At 63.7% G+C, this 19,684-nt stretch overlaps 13 protein-coding genes across 13 annotated transcripts; 7 read left to right on the forward strand and 6 right to left on the reverse strand.

Moving 5' to 3' along the window:
- Positions 1–33: 33 nt before the first annotated feature.
- On the reverse strand, positions 34–1,413 carry OSTLU_30300 (predicted protein; the record flags this gene model as incomplete). Its single annotated transcript, XM_001416477.1, has 1 exon — positions 34–1,413. The coding sequence occupies one exon, from the start codon at positions 1,411–1,413 to the stop codon at positions 34–36; it is 1,380 nt and encodes a 459-aa protein (XP_001416514.1).
- An 886-nt stretch (positions 1,414–2,299) lies between these two features.
- Positions 2,300–4,330, forward strand: OSTLU_36158 (predicted protein; the record flags this gene model as incomplete). The annotated part of the gene is made up of 2 exons (XM_001416234.1): positions 2,300–2,993; positions 3,168–4,330. 2 exons carry the CDS (start codon positions 2,300–2,302, stop codon positions 4,328–4,330), a joined length of 1,857 nt encoding a protein of 618 aa, XP_001416271.1.
- Positions 4,331–4,467: 137 nt separating this feature from the next.
- OSTLU_92343 (predicted protein) lies at positions 4,468–5,175 on the forward strand (the record flags this gene model as incomplete). Its single annotated transcript, XM_001416235.1, has 1 exon — positions 4,468–5,175. One exon carries the CDS (start codon positions 4,468–4,470, stop codon positions 5,173–5,175), a length of 708 nt encoding a protein of 235 aa, XP_001416272.1.
- Positions 5,176–5,252: 77 nt separating this feature from the next.
- Positions 5,253–6,077, reverse strand: OSTLU_14378 (predicted protein; the record flags this gene model as incomplete). The annotated part of the gene is made up of 1 exon (XM_001416478.1): positions 5,253–6,077. The coding sequence occupies one exon, from the start codon at positions 6,075–6,077 to the stop codon at positions 5,253–5,255; it is 825 nt and encodes a 274-aa protein (XP_001416515.1).
- Positions 6,078–6,832: 755 nt separating this feature from the next.
- OSTLU_9210 (predicted protein) lies at positions 6,833–7,126 on the forward strand (the record flags this gene model as incomplete). Its single annotated transcript, XM_001416236.1, has 1 exon — positions 6,833–7,126. A coding segment is annotated over one exon (294 nt), but the record flags the coding sequence as incomplete, so codon positions are not given.
- A 223-nt stretch (positions 7,127–7,349) lies between these two features.
- On the forward strand, positions 7,350–8,702 carry OSTLU_14379 (predicted protein; the record flags this gene model as incomplete). Its single annotated transcript, XM_001416237.1, has 1 exon — positions 7,350–8,702. The coding sequence occupies one exon, from the start codon at positions 7,350–7,352 to the stop codon at positions 8,700–8,702; it is 1,353 nt and encodes a 450-aa protein (XP_001416274.1).
- A 394-nt stretch (positions 8,703–9,096) lies between these two features.
- Positions 9,097–9,519, forward strand: OSTLU_30305 (predicted protein; the record flags this gene model as incomplete). The annotated part of the gene is made up of 1 exon (XM_001416238.1): positions 9,097–9,519. The coding sequence occupies one exon, from the start codon at positions 9,097–9,099 to the stop codon at positions 9,517–9,519; it is 423 nt and encodes a 140-aa protein (XP_001416275.1).
- Positions 9,520–9,673: 154 nt separating this feature from the next.
- On the reverse strand, positions 9,674–10,852 carry OSTLU_14380 (predicted protein; the record flags this gene model as incomplete). The annotated part of the gene is made up of 1 exon (XM_001416479.1): positions 9,674–10,852. The coding sequence occupies one exon, from the start codon at positions 10,850–10,852 to the stop codon at positions 9,674–9,676; it is 1,179 nt and encodes a 392-aa protein (XP_001416516.1).
- A 258-nt stretch (positions 10,853–11,110) lies between these two features.
- OSTLU_35945 (predicted protein) lies at positions 11,111–11,749 on the reverse strand (the record flags this gene model as incomplete). The annotated part of the gene is made up of 1 exon (XM_001416480.1): positions 11,111–11,749. The coding sequence occupies one exon, from the start codon at positions 11,747–11,749 to the stop codon at positions 11,111–11,113; it is 639 nt and encodes a 212-aa protein (XP_001416517.1).
- Positions 11,750–12,801: 1,052 nt separating this feature from the next.
- Positions 12,802–13,548, forward strand: OSTLU_6806 (predicted protein; the record flags this gene model as incomplete). The annotated part of the gene is made up of 1 exon (XM_001416239.1): positions 12,802–13,548. A coding segment is annotated over one exon (747 nt), but the record flags the coding sequence as incomplete, so codon positions are not given.
- A 112-nt stretch (positions 13,549–13,660) lies between these two features.
- OSTLU_14383 (predicted protein) lies at positions 13,661–14,638 on the reverse strand (the record flags this gene model as incomplete). Its single annotated transcript, XM_001416481.1, has 1 exon — positions 13,661–14,638. The coding sequence occupies one exon, from the start codon at positions 14,636–14,638 to the stop codon at positions 13,661–13,663; it is 978 nt and encodes a 325-aa protein (XP_001416518.1).
- A 418-nt stretch (positions 14,639–15,056) lies between these two features.
- On the forward strand, positions 15,057–15,740 carry OSTLU_30310 (predicted protein; the record flags this gene model as incomplete). Its single annotated transcript, XM_001416240.1, has 1 exon — positions 15,057–15,740. One exon carries the CDS (start codon positions 15,057–15,059, stop codon positions 15,738–15,740), a length of 684 nt encoding a protein of 227 aa, XP_001416277.1.
- Positions 15,741–16,046: 306 nt separating this feature from the next.
- Positions 16,047–18,483, reverse strand: OSTLU_24147 (predicted protein; the record flags this gene model as incomplete). The annotated part of the gene is made up of 1 exon (XM_001416482.1): positions 16,047–18,483. One exon carries the CDS (start codon positions 18,481–18,483, stop codon positions 16,057–16,059), a length of 2,427 nt encoding a protein of 808 aa, XP_001416519.1. The 3' UTR covers positions 16,047–16,056.
- Between the last annotated feature and the right edge of the window lie 1,201 nt (positions 18,484–19,684).

The following is a 19,684-nucleotide window of genomic DNA, read 5'->3' on the forward strand; positions in this document are numbered from 1 at the left end:
TCGTACATTGGTACAATAATCAAATCAAACATTTCACAGACTAAAGCTAGTAGCCGCGCCGTCGAACGCTATACGAAGCTCCGGCGGTGAAGCTGCCGCGACGCGCGCTTCATCACCGTCACCAATCGTTCTAAACGCTAAACAGTGCACACTTCGCAGTCGTTCGTAGAGCACGCGATCGAAGCCCAACTGTCGAAGCGCGGCGCGCCATTCGCTAAGGATGGGGAGGGCTTTATGTCCGCAGTGCCCTTTGTCCGTCGAATGCGGGGTGATGATGAAAAGTAAGCCACCGCCGCGATTTTTCAACGCTAAACGCGCGCGCCGCACCATCTCTCCTCGCTGTTTCGGCGTTGGAAGGTAACTTAGAACGAGACTGAACACGACAACGTCCGCGGCGTGCTGCGCGACGGCTTCGAGGCGTCGATCCGTCACTCTTTGCGCGTTACCAAACTCCACCTTGAGCCAATCGCATTCGTACACCGATGGTACCGATGGCATTAGATCGCACGCAGTCGTCTCTACGCTCAACCTTCCCGGCCACGGTCCTTTAAAATGCAAATTAAAGTAATCCCAACAAGAGCCGACGTCTAAAATCTTTATCGACGTCCCCGCGGCGGCGCTACGATCGGGTGTCCCTCTCGGCCCATCGCTTTCGACGACGTCTCGCATCATCATTTCTATCGTCGCTTTTGACGACGTCATCGCTCGCTTCAACTCTCTCGCGCGCCGTTTGTTCGCCAGTTGCCACGAAAAGGACGTCGTCGCCGCCTTCAACGACCCTTCGCCATCGCTAAAATACCGCCCCATCGCGTCGACGCACCATTCAAGCGCGCTCACCACCCACGCGCGATTCCCAACCTCCGTAGCGGCTTCCGCGTACGCGCGCAACGCCGGTTTCTGTTCCACGATCGTTCGTTCCCACGTCTCGTCGACGTCCTCAGCCTCTCGCGCCGCCGCTCTCAACGCTCGATGATGATTGACGATCACCCCTCGTCGCCACACCGCCCGCGCTCTGTCCCGCGCGCTCTTCGCCGTCGCGCGCGCGACTTCTCGTCTCAACGCCTCGTCGTCGCCGTTCGTTTTCGCCGCCTCCGCGAAGACGCCCGCGCACCGCGCGCGCCGGTCCGCCGCCGCGTTCGCCGCCAACGCCTCCGTCGTCTCTCGCACCCGCGCCAGCACCGCCGACCGCGCGCCGTCGTCCGCGCCGTCGTCCAGCGCATCTTTTTCAGCGACAGCCAGGGCGAAGAGCGCTCGCACGACGCGCTCGCACGACCGCGAATCCCCGAACGAGGCCCCGACGTCGCGCTCGATCTCGCGGCGCTCCTCCGCGGACGCGCGCTCGAGCGCCGCGCGCGCGGCGCGGCGCAAGCGGCGCGCGCAGTGCGCGAAGAGCGACGCCGGGAGCGCATCCATGGGACACTTCGCGGCGCGCTGTGACGCCCCGCGCGTCGACGACGACGCGCGAGGCGACGCGCGCGCGTCGGACGCGCGGTATAATAATCGCGACGACGTCGTCGACGCGCGACTCGAGCCGGGCATGAAACGCGGGAACGCGGGCGATGGGAAGCGCCGCCGCCGGCTGGGCAAAACGAACAAAGCGCCGCCGCCGCGCGCGCCGGTCGTCGAACGCGATGCGAACGACGACTCGGAGAGCGACGTGAGCGATGAGGATGTGAAATTCGTCCGACGGAACGCGGCGTACGCGTCGTTCATCGCGAAAGGGAGCTTTGAGGAGGAAGAGGGGGGGAAGCGACGGCGAGCGGGACGCGAGCGCGACGCGGACGACGACGATTTGGAGGGGGCGCACGCGCGCGCGTTGGCGGAGAAACGACGAAAAGTTGAGGAGGAGAAGAAACGGATCGCGAATTTGCCGGATGAGGAGAAACCGATGCGGTTGCCGGTGAAACGATTGGACGGGACGGTGGTGCGAGACGCGGTGGCGCCGCCAGACGCGCCGGCGAGCGACGAAGAGGAGGCGGGAGGAAGACGGAATGACGCGGACGAGGGCGAGGGACGGTGGAAAAACGTTGGCGATGGCGAAGGTAAGGGTTTGGGCAAGAAGGCGCTGGCGAGAGAGATTCGAGAGAGTGATCTTGGGCGGGAGACGACGAAATCAAAGAAGAACGAAAAGTGGTGGGAAAAGCGCGAGGAGGAAGAAGCCGCGGCGAAGGCGAAGGCGAAGAAGCGCGCAAAGGGAGATTCCGACAGCGCTAGCGACTCAGAAGACGCGCGAGCGAACGACCCGGCGATGAAACTCGCGGACAAGCGTCGAGCCGAGCGATTGGCTCTTGAGGCGGAGATGAGCGCAGAGGCGCGACGCGAGAGCGTCAAGGTACGAATTGCGTCGACGTGTCAGAGCGTCATCGAGGATCCAGAGTCGAAGTGGAAAGAGCTCAAAGACATCGGCACGCTTTGTGAAGACCGAGACTCGGAAATCGCTCGATTAGCGTCGCTATCGCTCACCTTGGTCTACCGCGACATTTGCCCGGGCTATCGCATTCGACCTCCGACGGAAAAGGAGTTGTCCATGAAGGTGAGTAAAGACGTGCTCAAGACGCGCGCTTTCGAGACGGGCTTGCTTGAGCACTACAAGTCGTACGTGAAAATGCTAGTGAGATGCTCTGGGGCGAAGAAATCTCGCGCACAGCGTGGCAAAGGCGGACCAGATGCGGAGTCTGCGATCAAGTGTTTGTGCGCCTTGCTCATCGGATTGCCGAGCTTCAACTATCGCACGGATATTTTATCCGCCATCGTGCCCGTCTTCGATAAGCGAGACACCAGTCACGCGCAGATCGTCACTGATGCTCTGGTTGAGGTCGTGTCTAACGACATTCGCGGCGATCTCACGCTCGAGGCGTTGCACATGACGGCGCAGCTCGTGAAGCAGAGTAAATGCAACATTCAGCCGTGCGCGTTTGCGTACTTCCTCAAGGTTCGCTTCGATGAGGGCATATTAGTGCCTATGGTGCGTGACAGGAAAGAAATTCTTTCTCGTAAGCAGACGTTCAAGAAGAAGCAGGAAGAGCGTGATAAGATTCGCAGAGCTCGCGCGGAGAAGACGAGGAAGCAACAAGACAAGGAACGCATGAAATCATTCGGGCACGTCGCGGACTCTTCAGACGATAGCGAAGACGAAGAGGCGGCGTTTCATCGAGATTTAGACGAAGGTTCAGCGGTGATGAGTTTCGGCGAGAAGAAAAAAACGCAGAGTCGATTATTAGAGGCGACTTTCGAGATGTACTTTCGCGTATTGAAGAACGCCGCGAGTCCGGCGCCGACGCCCGGGTTGCCGCTCTTGAGCGCCGCGCTCACGGGTTTGGCAAAGTTCACGCATTTAATCTCCATCGATTTCTTGGGTGATCTCATGGAAGTGTTTAGAAAGTTATTGGCCCAGGAAGACTTGCTCTCGGACGCGCTCAAGGCGCAAACTTTGCTGACGGCGTGTGAAATTTTGAGCGGTCACGGAGAGGTTTTGCAAGTGGATACCGGGGAATTCTACCGTCAGCTCTATACGATGCTCGGCAAGCCCAGCGTAGGTGCAGCGGGGTGGCAAGATGGTATGTCTATAACCGATCAACGCGCGCTCAATCACGGCACGCTGCGCGTTCGTGCCATTCAAAAGTTCATCGGCGGTTTCAAGCAAGTCGATCAAGCACGCATGGCGGCGTTTTCCAAGCGCCTCACCTCGGCGTCGATCGGCATGGAAGCTGGCGAATGCCTGGGTTCGCTCGGTGTCGTCCGCCAAATTCTCGCGTCGTATCATCGCGTGCGTAACTTGCTCGAGAACGAGCGGATTGGGAACGGAGTGTTTCAGATGGATTTAGACGATCCCGAGCACGCACAAGGCATGTCCGCCGTGCTCTGGGATCTTTGTCTACTTTCGCAACACTACCATCCCACGTGCGCGGCGGCGGCTCACGAGGTTGCCAATTTACCACTCTCGGGCGCGATAGCTCCACCTCCCGGCTCACACGCCCCGAGCGAGCTCGCAAAGGCGTACTCCACGCTCCGTGGAGACTTCAACCCGCCGATTCCCGAGCCGCCGACGCAACGCAACAAACCGCGAGCGCCGATCGATCAGAAAAAGTTCGTCGACGCCTACGACGAATCTTTCAAACGGAACGTCATCAGTAAGCTCGGCGACACCGTCGACACCGTCGAAGCGCGTGCGTTCCGCCGACATTTCCGTCGCGTTCGAGCGCACGGGGAAAACTTTCGGTTACGAAGGGAGCGCGACGCCCTCGCGCGAAAAATTAGCGCCATGCGCGCGCACGAGCTCGAAGCCAAGTCGAAGTCGAAATCTAAAAAATCGTCGTCCAAACGCACGTAGGGCGCACGTAGCTATCTCGCCGCCATTGTGATGCAATCGACACGCATTTAGTTCGTCGCGTCGCCTCCGCCTCCGCGCGCTCGAGGTGAACACCCCGCATTATTTATCGCGTGCTGCGCCGACGCCGATTCCGCGCCATGGCGTGGCAATCGCGCGTGCGCGATATGGAACGCGCGTACGAGCAGTCGACGACGTCGATCGCGACCGCTCGTCGACGCGGCGCGACGAAGTCGCGCGACATTGGTCGCGGCTTGCAGAAAGATTACGTCAATATGATCCGCGACGACGTCGAATCCGCCTCGGGCGATCGCGCGAAAACGTTCGCGACGAACGGTGTTTCGTCCTCGACCGCCGCGGCCGCGGACTCGGGGACGCCGAGCAAAGATCCAGAGCTAAAAGTTAGAGACGGCGACGTCGGCGCGAGCGTCGACGACGAGAGCGCGCGCTCTGGGCGCGAAGACGTCCCGGGACTGGATGATTTCGGCCCAGTCGCGGTAGATGATGATGAAGAACCCGTGCTGACGCGGTTGAAACCGAACGAGGACGTACGGCGGCCGAGTCTGTTGTTGAGGGCGCTAGATTTTTCGCGTCGCGTCGGCTTGATTGGCGCGTCGATTTTGTTTGGGATATTTCTCGTCTTTGTAGCGATGTCGGTGTACGAAGAGATGCAAACGAGTGGAAACCACGATCCACTGAGACCGAAGTTCGCGCCGGGGGTTGCGGTGACGGTCGACGAGCGGACGGTGGCTGAGGAAGCGGCGGCGCGAGGCGAGAGCGCGAAGAATGCGTTTTTAGACGTCGAACGGGAAGCGGGCGTGGACGGCGCGAGTGCGATGAACACGTAGGATGTAACAATATCATGAATGCGCGTTGTAGTACAGTTGGTTCCCCGATAACCGAAACCGAAAGACGGTGTCCTCCGTTACGGCGTTCGGCATAGCCAGAAATGTATGAATGGCTGCGCGACGACGACGGCGAGCAACACGTAGTTTTGTGACATGCTCTGCGAATAACCGCTGTGTCTCGCCTCGCTGAAGATGATTCGCTTCAAAGTTTTCGCCATGAACACCGCGTTGCACAGCGCAGACCAAATGAGGAAAAACCAAAACACGTACGTCTTGTTGAACATTTTCGACATGAGCGTCATCGAGCCGTACGTAAAGGTGTACCCGACGTACGCCGCGACGTCGAGAATCGGCGCCGACACGATGTGGTTCGCCGAGCTCGTCGAACGCAGCGCCACCCAAATAAACGCCGACTCGCCCGCCCACAGCAGCCCGCTCCACCACGCGTGCGTCGCGAGCGCCTCGGGCGTAAACGAACCGCTCTTGGACGAAAACACTTCGCGAATCGAAGCCGTGAGCACGTACGTCCAGAACGCCATGAGTGGAATGTACAAATCCGGCGCGTTGATATCGTTCCGCGGCGGTTTGTACGCCGTGCCTCCCGCCACGCTCTCGGGCAATCGCGCCCACGAACCTTTATGCAAAAACGGACACAACACCAATCGCATCTTGTGAAACACGTACGACTCGGTGACGTCGAAGTACGCCCGCATCGACGCCGTGCTGAAATACTTGGCGTAATTCGAACTCACGAACGACGCGCCGTCGTTCAAAAACTTCCCTCCGTACACCCCCAATCCCGCCGCGGCTAAGCTCCGCGGACTCGTCGGCGCGCCGAACCCCCCGCCGAACCCTCCGCCGAACCCTCCGCCCTGACTCGAGCTCGCCTCGCGCCCCCCCATCCCGTCGTACGCGCCCGGCGCGCGCCCGTACCCCCCGTCCATCGCTCCCGGCGCGCCGTACGCCGTCGCCGTCGCCGTCGCCGCGCCGTCGCCGCGCGCCGCCGCGCGCGTCCCGTTCGCGTTCGCCGCGTTCGCCTCGTTCGCCCCGTGTCCCCATCCCGGCGCCGCGCTCTGGCTTTGCCATCCCCCGTGATCACTCTGCGCCGCGCGTCGTCCGTCGTTCGTCCCTCGTCAGTCGTCGCGACGCGCGAGACGCGCAAAGTTTCGCGAATCCGTGCCGTTCGCGCTTTCAAACATTCATCGCGCGCGCGCTCGCGACGTCGCGCGCGTCGTCGCGCGCGCACCTGCGGCGCGCTCGACCATCCCTGCTGCGCCATCGTCGCGCGTTCGCGCGGTCCGTCCTCGCGCGCGGTCGCGCGTCGCGCTGCGTCGTCGCGATCGCGACGGGACGACTCGACTTTATGCTTCGTCTCACTGTTTGCCCATACGAGAGACAGATTTCGTCCCGAACCCTATCGCGCGACGCGCGTCGTCGCCGCACTCGCGCGCGCGACGATCGACGCGCGCTCGACGAGCGGTCGACGCGCACGCGCGCGCGGTCGACGTCCGGCGCGGTCGCGACGTCAGAAGTCGCGATCGCGACGACGACGACGATGCGAACGAAGGCGAAGGCGCTGCGAGCGCTGATGACGGCGCGGCGACGCGCGTACGCCACGAGCGAGGCGCTGAGCGCGGCGAGACCGACGGAGACGCCCTCGGCGTCGTACGCGGAGGCGCAGAAACGCGGCAGGGGGTTCTACCGCGCGGTGTGTCGCGAGGTGCCGTGGGTGCTGGATAATTACGCGCTTCGCGAGGTCGCCACGGAGACGCACGTGCGACGCGTGCTCAAGGATTTGATGCGAGCGCACGCGGAAAAGATCGATGGGGCGTCGAACGATGACGCCGTGCGAGCGGGACTGCTCGATCGGGCGCTGATGCGAGGACGCGAGGAGTTGGTGGCGCTCGAGGCGCACCACTTTCAGCGACACCACATGATCACGCAATTCGTCAACGCCAAGTGCGTGGACGCGGTGCGAGGACGCGACGGCGAGAGCGTCTTCTTGAGCGAATTTTTGAGCGGCGGGCGGAAGGAATTGAACTGAGCGCGCTCGAGCGCGAGCCGTTTGTATTTCAAATTTGAACTTTTACGACGCGTCGCCCGAGACGACGCGCGCGTCTCGCGTCGAGGGCGACACACGCGCGCGCGCCGACCGCGCCGAGCGACCGCGCGCGATGGACGCGATCGATGTCCTCGCGGCGCGCGTGGCGAACGACCCCGAGCGCGCGTGGGGCGCGGTGATGAAGCGCATTAAAGTCGCGAAAGATGCCTTCATCGACGGTGGAGCGCGCGCGACGGATACGCCCGCGCACGCGGTCGCCGCGGCGCTGCTGCCGATCGCGGACGCGCTGGACGACGCGCGAAGAAGCGCGCTCGCGTTCAAGACGACGAACGACGGCGCGAACGCGCGCGCGGTGGCGACGGCGGCGACGGCGGCGCGCGCGTCGACGAAGGACGCGGCGTTCGTCGCGCGAGGCGTCGGTTTCAACGCGCCGAGAGGGAAATACGACGCGCACGTGATGAAGAACGGAGACTTGGTGCTGGAAAATACGAAAGGGGCGCAGATAGTGATCGAGGGGCGGGACGTGCGACGGGTGCTGCGATTGGAGACCGGAGACGCGAATCAGACGAGTCTCGTCGTCGTGGGCTTGCGAGGCGAAGGCGCGCAAAACGGAAAGAGTCGATTGAAGACGCTGTGTGCGACGTTCAGAGGGAAGGATAAGCTCGTGATCGAAAGAGGTGGAGACGGTGACGGCGCCGAGGACGACGAGGGCGACGGTGAGGAGGGATCGACGCACGCGGCGCGGTTGTTTTTTCGCGCGCTCGAACGCGAGTACGGCGCGGAAACGTGCGGGACGACGAATCCCGTCAAAGTGTTCGCCGGAACGAAGGGTTTCGGTCACGTGCAAGCGACGAAAGGGTTCAACTCGGGACACTTATTCTTTCTCAAAGAAGGCGTGGCGTTCGGACCGAGCCCGGCGATGTACGTGCACTTTGACGATTTGGAAGACTTGCGCGTGCTTCGCGCCGAAAACGCCGGTTCGAGCACGTTTGATTTGTCCATGACGCTCGAAGACGGCGTCGCCGTCGAGTTCTCGAACATTTCCCGAGATGAGCTCGAACACGTCAGTAGGTACTTGGCCAAGCGGTGCACGAGCGCGGACGACGCGCCGAGTGCGGCGGGCGCGCTCGGCGACGAGAGCGACGACGACGAGAGCGACGAAGACGACGAAGATTTCACTGGCCAAGAACCGGATTCGAGCGGCGACGACGACGACGACGACGACGACGACGGCAACGAAGGTAATGATATGGAATATTCGTTCGACAACTCGGACGAAGTGCGCGGTGACGCCTCGGATGCGAGCGACGCCGAGGCCGCGACGGACGATCGAGCCGAAAAGCGTCGCCGCGTCGACGCCGAACGACCGTCCACTCAAGCGCAAGCGCCCGCCGCCGCGGATTCCAGCGGAAGTGATTCCGAATCCGACGACAACGCCTTCACCGTGCAAGTCGCGAGGCCGTAGACGCGATGACGTTGATATTGAAATTCGAACCAACTTTGTTCGCCCGCCTCGTCGCCTCCAGCGCGCAAACTTCACTTCGCGACGACGCGCGCGCGCGGCTCATGCCGCCCAAACGCAAAGCCGCCGCGACGGACGCGAAACCATCATCGGTGCGCGCGCGCGACGCGCGATTCGCGCCGATCGACGCGCCGTACGCGTCGCGCGACGCCGAAATGGACGAATTCGCGACTGACGACAAACCATCATTTCCGACGATTCGCAGGCGAAACGCGCGAAGAAAGCGCCGAAATCCACCGAAAAGGCTGCGGACGCGAGTGCGGACGACGCAGCCGTCGAGGGCGACGCCGATGACGACGCGGAGAACGAGCAAGGCGGTGAAAACGATGACGGTGAGATGGTGGACGGCGAGGATCTCGACCACCGGCGGCGCGACGACGACGCCTCGATCGAGGCGCAGCGCGATGCCGATCGAGCGCGCATGCTGGAACTCTTGAAAACGTTTACACCGAGTCAGATGGAGCGATACGAGTGCTTTCGCAGGAGTAATCTGAGTAAAACGATGTTGCGAAGGTTGTTCAAAGCGGCGAGCGGGGTGACGCTCAACGCGAACGGATTGATCATATTAGCGGGGGTGTCGAAGATGTTCGTCGGAGAAATGGTGGAGACGGCGAGGGAGATCATGAAATCGCGAGGGATGAACGAGTACGAGGAGATACGACCGGAACACTTGCGAGAGGCGGCGGCTGTGATCGACGCGAAGGATGGGCTGTTGCGACGCAAGCGACAAAAGTCGTTGTTCACGCGAGGTTACGCGTAGGGACGACGTTGGATAGATGATGCGAACGCGTGTTTCAGTAGCCTTAGCTGTATTAAATATACGATTGGATGCGTGCGGAATCGGGATTTTGACTCGTCGAGCGCGCGGTGGATTGACTTTCGTGGCTCTGACGCGCGTCGCTCGACGTCGTCGCTCACCCGCGACCAATCATCACGCTCGGTTTCCAGCGATAATCACGCGCGGGGATGTCGACGAACGATGATCTATCACTCGACACTCGAATGGACGCGACGCCTCGCGTGCCGGCGTGCTCGAGCGCCTCCAAGCCGGCGTCGCCCTCGAACGCGGCGCGCGTGTGCTTCACCACGTACGTCGCTCGACGGTCCGCCATGGGTGTCGCCTCGACCGCGCGCTTCTTCTTCGTGAAGGCTTCTTTCGCTTTGACGAGCGCATTTTGTGACACCTTTTGCGCCGCACCGGCGGCGCGTCGCTTAAACGCGCCCATCTTCAACGCCGCGAGCGCCTTGAGCGCGGCGACTTGCGGCGTCGCCGCGGCGCGCATGAGCCCCGCCGCCGCGATCGCACCGAGCGCCACAGCCACCCACGCGCCACCGTTGTGCGTCTTACTCGCTTTGACCGCGCCCTTTTTCGCATCCGCGTCGTCCTGCGCGCCGTACGCGCTGTCTTCACTGATACCCCCCGGCGAGTCGCCGTAGCGGTTGGATTTCACCTCGCTCTCAAACGAGTCCAACTGATAGCCGTTGTGATGATACGTTCTCGGCGTCATCGGTTGCGAATACGCGTTAAACGTCTCAAACAATCGCACCGCCTCCTCCTCGCTCACATCTTCGTCGCTCACCGCTAGATCGTCGCGTTCCTTCGCTCCCAAGAATGACGTCGGCGTCTCCGCCGCGCGCGTCGCCTCCGTCGCCGCTCGCAGCGGACTCTCCGAAGATTTCATCACCTCAAATCCACCGTCCATCATCCGCGCGTACATCTCCAGATCTCCTGGCATCTCCAAAAATTCCCGCACTCGTCGCAGCGCCTCTCGCTCCTCGCTCACGCTCTCCAGCGCCTTCATCGTCGCCGCGAACGCGCGTCGCCGCGCCCGCTCCAGCGCCGCGCCCGCGCGTTCCGTCTCTCGTCCATTCTCCCGCGTCGCCGCCATCGCGCCGTCCAGCGCTCGAGCCATCACTTCGAGCGCATCGCGCGCGTCGCACAGCGCTCGAAGTTCGAGCTCGACCGTCGTCGTCGCGACGCCGCGCGACCACTGATGGACCTCCTGGCGCTGAATCGCATCGGTGAGATGCATCGCGAGGCGACGCAGCGTCGCGCGCGCGGCGGCGTGCGCGGCGCTCGCGTCGGCGTGCATGGTGCTTTTTTTTTCTTTTTTACGTCTCGATCGCGTCTCTCGCGCGCGCGGTCCTCGGTCGGCGCGCGGCGACGTGTCGCGCAGGGGGGACGAACGAACGAACCGAACCGTCGCGATGTCAACGGCTTTTTTCCTCGGCGGTTTTTCGGCTGGTTTTTCGGCGACGAGGGGCTCTTTCGAGGACGGCGAGCGATCGTCGGGCGATGCGAGCGCGGGACGAGCGAAGCGAAGCGAAGAAATCGATCGAAGGGCGAGGTCTCACAAGTTGACGAGGATGGGGTAGTCGCGCAAGAGCTCGGTTTGGGTGAGGACGTCGCCGTCTTCCTGCGGCGTCCATAAGACTTCGACGGCTTGTAAAGCCTCGACGCGCACGGCGCCGAGACGCTTGAGCGCGGTCTTTAAGTCGTTGGCGTCGGTGATGTCGGGCATTTTGACGCCGCCGTCCGCGGCGGCGATGATGGTGACGAGGATGTAGTCGTTGGTGTCGGCGGCGGGGTCGACGCCGACGGTTTCGGCGCGGCGGCGAGCGTTGACGTTGACGAGGGTTTCTTTCTCGAATTTCCCGCGCTCGTCGATGGAGTAATCGTTGAACGTCTCTTCCGCTTGTTCCGGACCGCGACACACCTTGGAGGCGGCGTAGCCGTAGACGCAATACTCGGGATTACGCAACAGCGCGAGCGCCGTCTCCGACAGCACAAAGTGCAAACCGTCGGGCGACGACGTGTCGGCTTTGTCCGCGATGCGCTCCAAATCCTTCTGCAACGCGCGCGCGGAGCCTAACAGGCCAACCTGTATCTTCACCACGCTGATCGAGTCCCCGCCCGCGCTCAATCCGTCGCCGAACCCGCCGCGTCCCGTCGCGTTCCGCAGCGCGTTCGACGCCGCGAGCGCCAGCATCGCAAACAAAACGAGGTTAAAGAACCCTCCGCCGCCGTACCCCATGCCGTACCCCATGCCGTACCCGTACCCAAGTCCCGGTCCGATGAAAAACGACGACGTCCGCGTCCCGCTTCCCGCGCCGCTCGCCCGCGGCGACGGCGCGCCCAGTCCCGCGCCCCGCGTCGACCCCATCCCCGAGCTCCCGAGCCCCCGAAACGACGGCGACGACATCGCGCTCGCCGCTCGAAAGCTCCCACCGCCCATCCGTCCCCCGCTCCGCGCCGCGAGCGCCGCGTCCGGCGTCGACATCGCCGCGATCGCCGCGATCGCCGCCGCGATCGCCGCCGCGCCGACCCGTTCGCGCGCCCGCGCCGTCCACGACGACGACGCGCGCGCGCGCGCGTCGTCGTCGTCCGTCCCGTCGGCGTCCCGTCGTCGCCATCGCGCGCGCGTCGACGCGTCATCGCGCGTCCGCGTCGTCGTTCGTCGCGCCTTTCGCGTCGAACCGCGCGTCGTCGTCGCGCGCGCGCGCGCCTCGTTCGCGCGTCTCGGCGCGCGCGATGACACGACGCGCATCGCGCGCGTCGTCGTCGCGCGACGCGCCGAGACGCGCGACTCGACGCGCGCGACGCGATTCGCGTCACTGTGTGCCGCGACGCATCGAATCGCCGATGGCGTCGCCGTCGCGCGCGCTCGCGCTCGCGCGCGTCGTCGCGCTCGCGACGCGCGCGCGAGGACGCGCGTCGCGCGTCGCGCCGTCGCGCGTCGCGTCGTCGCGCGCCGGCGGAACACCGGCGGGCGAGGCGCGACGACGACGCGACGACGACGGCGACGGCGACGGCGACGACGACGGCGCGCGCGACGGCGCGACGGCGCGACGGCGACGGCGGACGATCGACCAGAGGCGCGAGCGGGGATTCGGGAGCGAACGGAACCGCGCGGCGACGCGGACGGCGACGAATGCGTGGGAGAATCGCGCGCGCGGGTTCACGTCGAGGTCGAACGACGGCGCGTTCGCGAACGACGAACGCGAGGGCGACGGTGGGGACGAGGGACGGCGCGGAGGAGCGTGGGAAGATGACGAGTTAGAGCGCGTGAGTAAGATACTGGCGCGGCGAGGGACGTGCAGTCGACGGGAGGCGGAGCGGTTGATCGAGGACGGTCGCGTGCTGGTGGACGGCGAGACGATCGAACTCGGGTTCAAGGCGCGCGCGAACGCGAGGATCGAGATCACGGGGGAGGGGACGAGATGGTTGAGGGAGAAATTGACGGTGATCGTGAATAAACCGCCGGGGTACGTCAGTAATTTGCCCGCGGAGGGGGAGATCGCGGCGGCGGCGTGCGTGGAGCCGCGAAACGCGTGGATGCGAGCGATGGAGGGGACGCCGATGGATGATTTAAAGCGCGTCACGCGAGACGTTTCGTCGTTCAACGTGTGCGGACGGTTGGATAAAGACAGTCGAGGGTTGTTGATTCTCACCGAGGACGGTGCGCTGGCGCGGAGCGTCATCGGCGGGAACGGAGTGTTGAAAAAGTACGTCGTCACGACGGACGCCGACGTGCGAGAGTCCCACATGCGTTCGCTCAACGGCCGAGTGCAACTGGACGGCGTGGAACTACTGCCCATGAACGTCCAACGTCTCGGTCACGGATCGCGCACGCTCGAGTTCAACCTTCGCGAGGGGAAGAATAGACAAATCAGACGCGTGTGCGAGAAATTCGGCTTGCGCGTCGTGGATTTACATCGCGTACAAATCGGGGACGTCCAGATCGGGGACTTGCCCGAGGGCGCGTGGAGATTGATGAGCGAACGCGAAGTCCGCGAGCTTCGCGAACTCGAGTTCGAATGAGAGCGTTCCGCTCGTGTGTGTTATTAAATGTAATGTGTAAATCTTTCCCTTTGCGTGTGAGCGTCGTTGATTTCAGTCTTTAAGACGGCAACTCGTTGAATTTCGACTTTTCAGGCTTGCCCTTTTTCTTGGACTTCGCAGCCTTCTCTTTCGCCGCCGCGGCGACGGCGGCGGCGCCCGTGAGTTTCTTCTTCTTTTTCGCCGCCGCGGCTTTGGCGAGCTTGGCGCGAGCGACCTCGGGATCGACGAGCTCCACCGGCGCCGCGGGTTGTTCCGCGGCGACGCTCTCTGTTTGCGTTGTCGCACCTCGCGCTTTGGCTTCGGCCTCAGCCTTTTCTCTCGCCTCGCGAGCCGCCTTTTTCCTGCGTCTCGCCTCGGCTTTCGCCGGGTCGCTCGCGTCGCCCGAGTCAACCTTGTCGGCCAACCCGAGCTCCTTGAGCGCGTTCTCAAACTCTTCCGCCTCCAACCGCGCCTTTTCCTTCTTAGAGAGCACCTTTTCGCTCTCCTTCGCCGCCTTCGCCGCGCGCGCTCGCGCTTCGCCATCCTCCGACGCTCTCGTCTCCGTCGCCGTCTCCTCCTCGTCGTCGCTCGGCAACTCGCGCAACATATCCTCAACTCCCTCGCTCTGCAACACGCTCTTCACCTCCGCCTCGACCTTCGCCTTCGCTCTCGCCTCATCCTCCGCGCGTTTCGCCGCCGCCGCCGCCTCCGCCCGCTCTCGCGCTTCCGTTTCCTCTCGCTCGCGCGCCAAGAGGTTTTCGTCCCGCGGCGGTCCGTCGTCCTCGAAATCCGCCCACGACCCCGCTTGTTCCAGCGGCAGCAGGCTCGGCAGGTGCGTCTTCGGCGGCACGTACTTATCGCTCTTCGTCGGTTCCGGTTCCTTCGTCGGTTCCGGTTCCTTCGTCGTCGTCGTCGGTTCCGGTTCCTTCGTCGTCGGTTCGGTCGTCGGTGCCGTTCTTTCCGTCGTCGCGTCCTCGGTCGTCGCCTTCGCGTCGCCGTCCCTGTGCCCCTTGTGCGCGATGTGCCCGACGAGATTCTTCAGGAATCCGAACGGCATCGCGCCCGCGCGCGCGCGTCGGCGTGTGCGACGACGACGACGACGACGCGAAACCCTGTGTGTGTGCAGTCGTGTGGGCAAACAGTACGACGTCTGTGATGTATGATGCGTCGGTGGACGCGCGCGGGTCGCCCGCGCGCGGCACACGGCGATGGCGCGCGCGCGGGACGGCGACGGCGAGGACGCGGAGCTCGCGCTCGGGCGCGCGCGACGCGCGCGCGAGGGCGCGACGGGAGACGACGTCGGGACGACGACGACGACGACGACATCGGCGTCGTCGACATCGGCGGCGGTGCGGGCGGCGCGAGCGCGCGCGGACCCCAAGCGGCGGACGCTGGCGGAACGATTTTGTCGCACGCAGCTGGGGGTGTGGTACGACAAGCGACGCGAGCCGTGGCACGCGCACGGAGAGGTGATGATGATCGCGCTCGGGCAACTGTTTGAAGTCGCGGCGTACGCGACGACGCGAACGGCGAACGTGTCGCTGTGTGGATACGTCGAGGTGGTGCCGAATCACGTGGCGTTGATGTACTTCATGAGCGTGGCGGGAGCGCTGGACGCGTGCGCGTGGTCGAGCGCGATGGCGACGCGAGGGGAGACGCGAGGCTGGGCGAGGTGCGCGAGAGCGCTGGCGGGCGTCGTTCCGACGGCGGCGCTCGCGGGGACGTTCGCGTTTCCGAGGTGCATGTTCGGCGTGCATCAGCGGTGCGTGGTGTGGTGGGCGTGGAGCGCGCTGGGGGCGATGGTGCTGGAGTGGGCGCTGGATTTGAAGTGCGTCCGAAGCGCGGCGCGACGGAGCGAACGCGTGGTGACGAGCGACGTCGCGCTACCGCAGCTGACGTACGCGTTGGGATTCTACATCACGATGAAGTATTATTACACCAACTCAACCGAGTTCTTTCGCGGCGAAGCGTTGGCCGCGACGAGTTTCGGGTGGTGGTGCATGAGTAAGCATCGCGCGGGGACGTTTGCGCACCAGCCGGCGGCGCGCGCGTGGACGTGGCGCGAGTTCGTCTTGATCGATGGCATCTTAGCCGTGGCGCTGTTGTCCGTCTATCGATACAACGAATATCACAACTGCGCGGCGTTCGGGAGGTTTTGAGTCATCCGTACGCGATAGAAAGAATGTTATGTAAAAGTACTAGCGGTAGTCAACGCGGCGACGGTCAACGCGCGCGTGGCCTATTCTCCAAAGCGTCACGCGACGACGACGATGTCTTTCGCCGCAAAACCGCGATTCGATTCGTACGCCGCGCGCTGGCGAGGTACGGCGCTGGCAAAGTTTTTGGGCATCGGCTGGACTGGGCGGGCGCGCGACGCCGCGAAAGTCGCGACTTCGACACGCACGCGGTGGCGCGAAAAATCCTTGGCACTCCGCGAAGCAATTAGACGCGCTCGTTCACAGAATGCTAGTGATGCTACTCTAGGGATCTCATAGCCTCCTTCGCCAGGGCGTACGTCTTGTCCCACTTCTCTTGCGCCGCCGCGGCTTCGTCGGCGGCGATTTTGGCGCGCGCGAGGGCGTCTTCGCGCTCCACGAGCGGTACGCTCGACACGGCGTCTTGAAGCGTCTTTGCGCGCGCGTGAGCGTCTTCGGCGAGCCTGTACGCTTTTTTGGCGGCTTTTAAAAGCTTCTGCACGCGCTTTTCAGCTTGCTCTTGCTTTGCCTTGACCATTTCAGCTTGCGCACGCTCGCGCTCTCGCAGCGCCTCTGCGCGCGACGCCGCGGCCAATGCCGCTTCTTCCTCGCGCTTCGCCGCCGCAGCGGCGGCGACGCGGCGCTGTTCCTGCTCCGCAGCCGCGATGAGACGTTGTCGCTGCTCCTCCTCCGCCGCGACGCGACGACGTTCCTCGGCTTCGGCTTCGAGTCGCGTTGCTTCCAAGCGAGCACGCTCTGCTTCTTCGGCCTCGGCTCGTAAACGTGCTGATTCGACGGCGGCGATTCGTAAACGCTCCGCTTCTTCGAGCTCTCGCTCCTTTGCTCGCGCTAAGGCCTCTTCGGCTTCGGCGACGCGCGCGCGTTCCGCCGCCTCGGCTTCGGCTCGCAAACGCGCCGCCTCTTCCTCTTCGGCGCGTTGAGCCGCCACTGCTTCGGCCTCAATCTGCGCTTTCAAAGCTTGCTGATTCGAATTTACCGCTTCGCGCGCCTCGGCCACAGCGATTTCCGCCATCTTGCGCTCCTCTTCGACGGCGCGCAAGGCCAACACTCGTTGCTCTTCTGCGCGCTTTTGCGCGCTTTCGGCTTCAGCGCGCGATTGTTCCGCCTCTTTGACTTCAGCCTTGACGCGCTCGAGCTCATCTTCGAGCGCTAATCGTCTCGACTCTGCTTCGTTCCGAAGTCTTCCAGCCTCGGTCGCGGCTTCCTGGAACTTTATTGATTCATTACGACGAAACGCGCGTTCCTCTTCAGCGAAAGCGAGGCGAGTCAAGAGTTTTTGCCGCTCCTCGCGCGCGGCGTCCAAAGCTTGTTTGAGCTCATCTCGCGCAGTCACGAGAGCATCGACATCGATTTCGTCACCAGTATCAACAGCGTTGGATATATCGACGTCTAAAGTCGTCGTGCGATTCTTGTACTCGGACATTTCGAGTTCCAGCGCGTCGAGCGCCTCGCGCGCTTGCGTCAGAGCGGCGTTGCTCTCCGACAACTCTGTGGCCGTGCGCACGACCTCCTTCATGCACTGCTCTTGCGATTCGAGCATATCCTGTTCCATGGTTTCGAGCGCTACTTTCGTCAACTCGTGCTCCTCGCGAGTCAACTTGAGCGTTTGCTCCAGCTGTGTCGCGAGCGTCGAATTTCCTTCAAGCTGCGATTGAAGCGCCTTGGTTTCCCCGTCGAACGCCATCTTTTGCTCACTCACTACAGCGCTCACATGCGCGGTGGAAACGACGATGTACTCCGATAGCGCGGCTTCCGCACGATTTAACTGCGTTAACAGCTTGCCGTGTTCGTTCTCCAATTGCGTCACTTTGGCGCTCGTTTCGCGTAAAGACGCTTGGCGCGCGCGTTCAAATTTGTCGGCTTCGCTCTGCGCCTCGATTTGTGCCTTGCGCAATTCGTCGAGGGCGGCATCTCGGGCATTCTTGGCTTCGTCTGATGCCGCCGCTGCGTCCTCGGCACGGCGTTTGCTCGTCTCCAATTCTTTTTGCAGCACAGCGAGCTTTCGCGCGAATTCGTCTTCGCCGAGCGAGCTGGCGGATTCCATCTCCTCTGCCCGCGCTAAAGCATCGCGCAACTTCGTTTCACGATCAATAAGCTCTTTTGAAAGCACATCAAGATCAATCTCTGAAGTCGAGAGTCGTCGCTCGAGCTCACCCAGTCGTTGTTCCTTTGAGGCGAGCGTCTCCGTGACACGTCGCGTTTCCTCGCGAAGGCGATCGCGCTCCTCCGCGGCGTCGAGCTCGGCGGACTTGGATGCGCTCAGCTCACTCAACTGTCGATTCAAGCGATCGACTGTGTTCGAAAGGTTATCAACTTTTTCTTGAAGCGTTCTTTTGTTCGCCTCGGCGTCATCGAGCGCGGCGCTCAAATCTTCGTCCACCGCGCCACCGCACGACGATTGAGAAGTCAGCGCGGCGTCAAGCGCTGTCTTCGCTTGTTCCAAGTCTGTGGCGATGGCCAAGCTCTCAGTTTCTATCGCCGCGCGCGCCTTCGCAGCGTCGGCGAGCTGTCCGCGAAGCGCTTTCCACACGGCGTCACGATCTGCCACCGCCGCGGCTTCTCGCGCGTTGGCTTCGCTCGCCTCGGTTCGCGCCTCGTCTAACTTGCGCCTCATCTTCGCAGCAGCCTTTGCGTCTTCTCTCGCGCGATCGATTTCCTCGTTTGCGTCGCGCAGCCGCTGTTCCATCTCCGCGAGACGCCGTTGCAAAGTCTCGAAGTCACTCGACGATTCGAGGAGCGAACGATCGCCGTCGTACATCCATCGGCGCGCGCTCGACAAACCAAAGTCACGAAATTGCACCCCGTTCGAACTTCCCGGCGCGAGCGAATTCAACCCAGACGTGCGCATGACGAACGGTGCCACCACCGCGGTGGCACCCACGGCGAGCGCGGCGACCCACTTCGCGGAAATCGCCGCCGCGCTTCGCGCCGCCGGCGCCGCCACCGCGGCGGCGGCGACTCTATTCGCCCGGCGCGGATCCACGACGACACCGCGCTCTCCCGACTTTGGCTCATCCTCCGCGTGCACGCACACACGTGCACTCGCACTCACACCGACCACGGTCTTCGTCGCAGCTTTCGACGGCGCGTCCTCCTCTTCCTCTTCCTCTTCCTCATTCTCGCTCGACGTCGTCGTCTCGTCTTCTTCGTCCTCTTCCTCGTCTTCCGCGCCGTCCGCGTCCCACGCCCGTTCGTCGATCCGATGCTCGCCGCGCGCGCGATTCCCCACGTCCCGCACCCACGACGGCGCTCGCAGCGCGTCGACGTACGCCCGCGTGTACGCCGCCCGCGTCTCGCGTTCGTCCTCATCCTCCGCGCGCCGCGTCGTCTCGTCCGCGTCCTCGTCCGCGTCCTCGTCCTCGTCCGCCGCGCGCGCGCTTCTTCGCGCGATACTTTTTCGCGCGTCCTCGCTCGCCGTCGCGCGCGCGTCGTCGCGCGCGTACTCTCGCCACACCACCGGCGCGTCCGTCGCGCGCGTCGCCTCGTCGCGTCGCGCGCGTCGCGCCGTTCGCGTCGCGACGACGGCGCGCCACGACGCCGGCGCCGGCGACGTCGACGTCGACGTCGACGTCGACGTCGACGCGCGCGTCGCGTCTCGCGCGTCGCGCCGCGCGCGGGCGCGCCGCGTCCCCATCGCGCGCGTGTGCGGGCAACGGTCGGGCGGGCGCGCGCGCGTTTTCGACGTCGCGCGCGTGCGTCGCGTGTCCACGTATTCGCGTCCGCGGAGGCCCATGATCACGACGCGCGAGGGCGCGGACGCGACGCGCGCGCGGCATGGGGTCAAATCTCGAGTCACGATCGGTCGATCGCAGGCGGTCGGTCGCCGCGGTCTGGCGGTCGGTCGCCGTGGTCTGGCGGTCGGTCGCCCCGCCCCGCGTCGTCGTCGT

This window comes from Ostreococcus lucimarinus, chromosome 2, assembly GCF_000092065.1.
Source record: "Ostreococcus lucimarinus CCE9901 chromosome 2, complete sequence".
Classification (NCBI taxonomy): Eukaryota; Viridiplantae; Chlorophyta; class Mamiellophyceae; order Mamiellales; family Bathycoccaceae; genus Ostreococcus; species Ostreococcus sp. 'lucimarinus'.